A 6,466-nucleotide genomic window follows, 5' to 3' on the forward strand; every position below is an offset into this window, starting at 1 on the left:
TCTCTAAATTGCCAAATGAGAACGAAAAAAAAATCATCGGCACACGGCGTGTGTGTAATGTGTATGTGCGTCGACGAGGTCTCCAACGCCAAGTGTGCCCCGAGGCCATTAGGTCGAAGTCAGGTGTCCCCATTCGACTGGTGGTGATATCATCTCTGAAGGCCGCGCGTATGGCGCCGAATCCATTGACAGTGAACAGATAAAGGCCAAGGTCCTCACATGACGGACAGGAAAGCCGACTAGTCTTCACACAATGTAAAGTCAGGTGTAAAATGACGCCACTTGAAGTGGAATCCGCGGGGAGGGTATCGATTAATCACGTTTTTTTTTAGCAACTCATGACACTGGGAGTCTAATGTTTATGTGGAAAGCATATTGTGGAGCTTTTTGTTCCACAGGCATCTGAATTGGAAAAGAAACCGCCATGACAATAACAAATAATTTAAATAAATCCGCAAGCTCATATCATGCCCTCTGCAGACGAACTTGAATGCAAGCTTGGTGCAGTTTCACGGTGCCCTGTCCATCTGTGCCGCCCAGAAAATGGGTCGATAGATAATTGAAACCATTCTGAGCAAAGCTAGCCAGGTTTAATATCATGCAAGAACAATAGAAAGTAAAACAAAATTAGACATTCAAAAAGTCTTTTCGATAAACAACTAGCTCTGACCTGGTCGCCTCCTTGAATAAGAAACTGCAGCATCAACAAAGGCATTGCAAGTGTAGCCCGCCTATATCGCTGAAATGCTCACAAGTGTAGCGACCGTATCGTTGTTTGTCGCTAGGGCGAGTGTTGGTGCACGCTCTAGTGGCCTAGGTCAGAACGTTCGGGCACAGCTTGGCCAAGCGGTCCTTTGTTGACAGGTTTTCTCCCTGCGGGCGCATAGTTCCAAGCCGAGGCACGCGCTCAGCCGTCCATTGTCAGAGCAGTTTGGCACCTAACCTGTTTTCTGTCCGTCGGTCATTTCCCCTCAATTCTGGGTCCACGTGCCGGACAATGACCATGGCCAGGGGGGAGGAGGGTGGGGGGTCGGGGGCACCCCTACGAGCTCCGCCACCCTTATCTGCCGCCGCCCTGGCAGTGCAAGGCGAACGTGAACCCCGCGGCAAACAATGATGTCGCGGCCCGCGGAGTCACCTGGTCCAGGCGTGACCTGGCCTCCTATAAAGCCCGCAGGCGGGCTGCTACCGGTACCATTGACTGATTGGTTCCCCTCTGCAAGGTTCTCCAGCAGGACTCAGGTAGGCCGGCTGGGCGGATTTGGGTACAGTGAAGTCAATATCATTGATTTTTCGCAGAGTGCAGCGTTCACCAAAGCATTTGTCAGGTCACACATTTTTATGAACATTGCTTTTAACAAAAATAATATTATCTATTATGAAGGCTTGTCTTCAATCCGCTGCAAATTTACAACAAAAACTTTCTAAACTGAAGCGAGTGACGAAAATAACGTCTCTCATGTACCATGATGCCGTTTTACTAAAAATATAACTCATCATATCACTGCTATTCCAATCCCATTGAATCAACATTAAAATCCTGATCTCACTCACACTATTTACAGCCGAATCCAAGGCCCGACGTAGTCGTTCTCCGGCAGCTAACGCTGTTTTTAGTGACGCGCCGCCACCGACCTGGCTTAACCGTCCATTAGTAAGTGGCTGCGAGCTGATGGCCGTTTAAGCCGCCGTGATGTGGTCGATCCCGCTAATCCTGTTGGTCACAGCCGCCGGATTAACCATGTACCAACTACCGACGCAACCGTGTTTTGCTCCGTTTTTCCTTGCCCCAGCTGCACTGGGAATGCCTGGTTCAACTTATCTGCATTCTAAGGCTGGAAGCTATGGCGCCTGTAATTAATTTCCGGCCCAATTTTGCATCGCCGATAAATCTGCAGCTTATATCGGAGTGACTGACAAACATCGACTAGCAGATCTCTCGGCGTGGCCTGCACGCCTTCCCCAAACAGCCACCACTTATCTTGTTTGTGCAACGCACTGCAAATGGGCGCATAACTCACGGTGCATTTACGTTAACATGTCAATTGGTAAGACACGCAACGTTCAACTCCACTTCGGTACACTCAGTTCTCCCAGGCTTTTCACACGAGCTGGTACGGTGTCCAATACCATAAGTTAATGCTTTTAGAATACCATTGAAAAGGAAGGACGGTGTCAGGCAGGATCCTGAGGTCTTCTTCTCCATCTCGCATTAAATATCTTTCTTTTTTCCCCAGGTATGCGACGAGAGATGGCGACACGCTTCTTCTGGACTGCTCTCTGGTTGCTGTGTACGCTGTCTTCGCTGGCCCACATCAGCCTCGGAGCTCCGGCCGAGGTTAAGATCCTCAACCCTCTGAACGAGCTGCCACCTGAAGTCTCTCCCGCCGTGCTCAAAGAAATCGAAGACGCCTTCCGCAAGGGTAGCACCATGCAGAACATCCTGGAGATGCTGCAGTCCTCTGGAGATGAAGTTGACATGCGTGAGCTCTCCAAGGCCATTGTGTCTCACATTTTGTCTGCGAGAGGACAACAAGGTTCCGAATCAGGCCAAGTGGACAACTCACTCCAAGGCGATCTCTTCTTGGCGGCAGGGGACGAGTCTCCCGGGATTGTAGACTTCGGAGATCAGGATTTCAATATCTTTACTGATACAGTTGTCACAGTTGCTCCTCTAACCACCAGAGCTGAGAGGCAGACGACGTCCATAGGTGCAGCTTCCACGCAAGGTGGTGCTACTGTGGCAGCCATCCCGGCAACTTCAGTTGGTGCGAGAGAATCGGACGCCACCGCCGCGACGATAAGGTGGTTGGACGCCAGCAAAAAGAATGATTATTCCAGCAGCACGCCAATGCCAAAGAAAGAAGACACAAGAGAGCAGGTGACAGACTCTCCAATTTTGCCGAATGCTTCACTTGTTGCTGCTATTGAAGGGGAAGAAACCAAGCAGGAGGCAGAGGTTGCAGAGGAAACAAGCGGCTATCAGGCACCGCCAGAAGTGATTATAGAAAACGGAAGCGCGACTTCTACGAAGGAAGAGTCCACAACGGAGCCCGGACTTTCTGACTCGACACAGGGAGTCAATACTGGTGATGTTGTTATAGAACCTGTGCTACCCTCACAAAGCAATGGAACTGAAGACTCAGAAGACGCAGAGACATTTGAACACCAAGAACAAGAAGTAATTGTCACAGTTGGGGCAGCTCAAGAACCGATCGGGAACAGGGACGTGTTGACAGAGCAAACGGATGCTAATGCTGAGGAAGAGATACCGTATGGCCAAGACGAAGCCGATTCATTCACAGCAGTGCCGTTTGCTCAGGAAGCCGAAAACATAGATCCAACAACTATCGCCTCGGTTGTTGAGGTAGCTCCCACTGAAGACGCCCAGTCTACTGCACCTGTTGACGAAAGAACCAACGAAAATAGTGAGAGTGCCACAACATACTCACCAATTGTAAATTCAAATGGAGACGGGCCCAGCGTACAGGTCATCAAGGAAGTCAATGAAGGGAACACAGCAGAACAAAATAAATCAGAAAATGATCACGCTAGCACTTCAGCGAGCCCAGCAAAGGAAACGACTGAAGCTGCTGTGTTCGAAGAGCCAGATACCAATGACAGCGATCTGTCATCAACGGGTCCACAAGGTAGCACAACGCCTGCACCATCAACTGCACCAGATGAAGACACCCAGTCTGTCGCTGCAGACAATGCACCTATCGGAACCACGCCAGCGGCAGCGACTTCGGAGGAACCCGACTCAGCGTCCCAGGATATAAACAACTCCACCGCCGCTCAGTCTAGCAACCACGATTCGATGGTCATGGTTGGGGATGGGGATGTCATGAACATCACGTCGATTGCAGGTCCCGGCTCCTCAGTCTCATCCAAGGAGGAATCAGATGGTGCTGTGACAGTGACGACTGGACACGCTGTCTTTCGGCAACCATCGGCTGGATCCACTGGACCGAACGTGTTGAAAAACGTTCAGGGAACACTGGAGGCCATCTCACACTTCCAGGCTCCGTTACGCTCTATGATCATCAAGCAGCTTGGCTCGAAATTCGCCCGACTCACCACTGTGTTCCGTCGTCTTGACCTCTCAGATCCCCTGCCTGAAATATCCACCATCGTATCTGAGGCTCTCTCCAGCGTCCGCGTTCAGCACCTTCGCTCACCAACCAAACGAGCCACCTCCATGGAGAGGGACGCTCTTCAGCTGAGTGTCAACGGCGTCCGTGTCGATGTCAACGTCTCAAGCAGACCGGAGTTCGTGCAGCACGGTCCCACGATTGTCAACCATGTGAGCGTCGATGGACGCAACATGTACGTCCAGCTTCACCTTCACTTCCGCAACGTAAGCGTTCCCCTGAACTACAGCGTCAGCGCCGACCTCTTCCCACCCTTCTTCTCCATACGGCGTCCCAGCGGCGAGGCGCACGTGGATATGGAAGAAGTTCTTGTGCCGCTGCGGATACCCTTCAGACTGATCTTCCAGAAGAATGAAGGCGAGGCTACTACGGCGGGCATTCTGGTACCGGAGGATTTTGTCACTCACGGGGCGAGCATGCTAAACGTTTCTACACATTTCGCCGACTGCGGGGAGAGAGACTTCATGGAGAAGGAGGTCCTCAGGTAAGATAGTGCAAGAATGTACACGATTAAAGCTCTCGTGAATTCTGCTACGCTGTTTGCTCTTCAGATATGTATATGAACATTGCGTTTCTATTTGCTATTAATTCCGATACATCTGTGATCGTGACTAATAATGTGCGATGATAAGACTAAATGATCCAGTACCACCAGCATTTGACGCCATGCCGTTCAAATTATAGTTCAAAGGGCAAAATTATCATATTCCATGAGCAAAACAATTATGGGCAAGGCAATGCAGCTGGTATGTACAAATAATACTCTGCATGCCTCCGCGTCTATCGACCTCTTCTGCAGCTATAATAGGCGGCTATATTTCAGATTCGACGAGCATCTGAAGAGCGGACTGGAACACTGGCTGAGTCACGAACCTCTGACCTCGCTGACCGACACACTGCGAGGTCACCTACTGGCCGCCTCTCGCCAGCCGGCCACCATGGGTCTGTCCAGAGGGAGCCGCGACCAGGTCACCCTGACCACCAACGACATGGGTGCCGCGGGCACCAACAACACGGGCAGCGTGGCCACAGACGACCAGGGTTCCCTAACCACCGACAACCAGGGTCCTTCAACTACCGACGATCAGGGTACCCTGATCACCAACGACATGGGTAGCCCGCCCACCGAGGACCAGGACACCCTGGTCGTCGAAGAGGAGCCGAGACGCCCGGGCGTGAGCGATGGGGACATGGAAGACCATCCAATGGACGAAAGCAACATCTATGGAGAACAAGATGCTGTTCCGTTCGGCATTGGAGATTAGAGAAGCAGCTCTGCTTTACCGCTTTGGGAGGTTCCAAGGCATGTATAAAACCATGATGCAGGATGAGTATGATGTTGATGTGCTTGCTGCTCTGCAAGTTGATATGGTGTTACGACTCTTCTAAGCAAGGGGGTTGATGGAATGATGCGATCAAGTTGCAGTGTTTTGAATTAGGAAGGAGATGTGATGTTTGCTTGAGCCGTTGCAGCGGCGTTTTTAGTTTTATATGATAACTAGAAGCTCGGCACATATATAAAAAATAATCATAACAAGTGCTTTCATCATGCTTGGACGGACTGTTAGCCCTATTGTACGTTCAATAAAGTTAATGGATATAAAATCAACGTTGAACCTTATTGGTGGCAGGGGTGTAATCCTCTTTCCCCCCCCACCTCCCCACTGGAGGTCTCGAGATCTACTGTATCGATTTTCAAAATTCAAACGCCAGTCGATAGCTCTCTACCTGATCTACGAGATGGAGAAGTTTGCACTTTACTCTATTGAATCTATGTAGCTTCATTGGCATTGGGCGCTGGTCACAGCTTAAGTATTGTATATCAGCGTGTTAAGTGTTAGAACAGTACTAATGTGAATCATCCGATGAGTGAAAACACCGATAAACCAATTTACTAGATAATTCACAACTCACGTCATAAATGAACAATTCACTTCACTTTCCGACAACATATTTGAGGAGTGTACCCGATAACGGTATCGTAAAGCCTCTTTACAGATTTTTCCGACCCTCACGGTACTGTTTGCGGGCATTTGAATGCTGCCAGCCTGCCGCGGTGTCAGCTCAAAGTGGAATCATGCCCGTAATACGACGGGATGCTATCCCCTTGCCACAAACAGCTCATTTCATCCGGCTTCTGAGCCCGACGGCCGGGGGTCGCGCTTATTTCACAGCTCACGTCGCTGCTGGTCCCGGCGAGAGCAAACAAGGGATGTAAGCGCTCTGAGATGACCTAGCGCGTGCCCTGCGGCAAAATCGTCGCCACCGACAGCTCTGCGCGCCGGCGCACCATCCCGAACGAGGGCACGTCG

General features: G+C 50.6%; 1 protein-coding gene across 2 annotated transcripts; it reads left to right on the forward strand.

Moving 5' to 3' along the window:
* Positions 1-1,164: 1,164 nt before the first annotated feature.
* LOC122371523 (mucin-5AC-like) lies at positions 1,165-5,763 on the forward strand. Of its 2 annotated transcripts, XM_043347900.1 has the most exons (4): positions 1,194-1,242; positions 1,566-1,654; positions 2,238-4,638; positions 4,978-5,763. In XM_043347900.1, exons 3-4 carry the CDS (start codon positions 2,240-2,242, stop codon positions 5,417-5,419), a joined length of 2,841 nt encoding a protein of 946 aa, XP_043203835.1. In that variant the 5' UTR covers positions 1,194-1,242; positions 1,566-1,654; positions 2,238-2,239; the 3' UTR covers positions 5,420-5,763. The 2 variants fall into 2 exon arrangements, with proteins under 2 accessions (XP_043203834.1, XP_043203835.1); XM_043347899.1 differs by lacking the exon at positions 1,566-1,654 and having other exon boundaries at positions 1,165-1,242.
* Positions 5,764-6,466: the final 703 nt, after the last annotated feature.

The sequence above is a fragment of the Amphibalanus amphitrite genome, unplaced genomic scaffold (genome assembly GCF_019059575.1).
Source record: "Amphibalanus amphitrite isolate SeventyFive unplaced genomic scaffold, NRLGWU_Aamphi_draft 001252F_arrow, whole genome shotgun sequence".
NCBI lineage: Eukaryota > Metazoa > Arthropoda > Thecostraca > Balanomorpha > Balanidae > Amphibalanus > Amphibalanus amphitrite.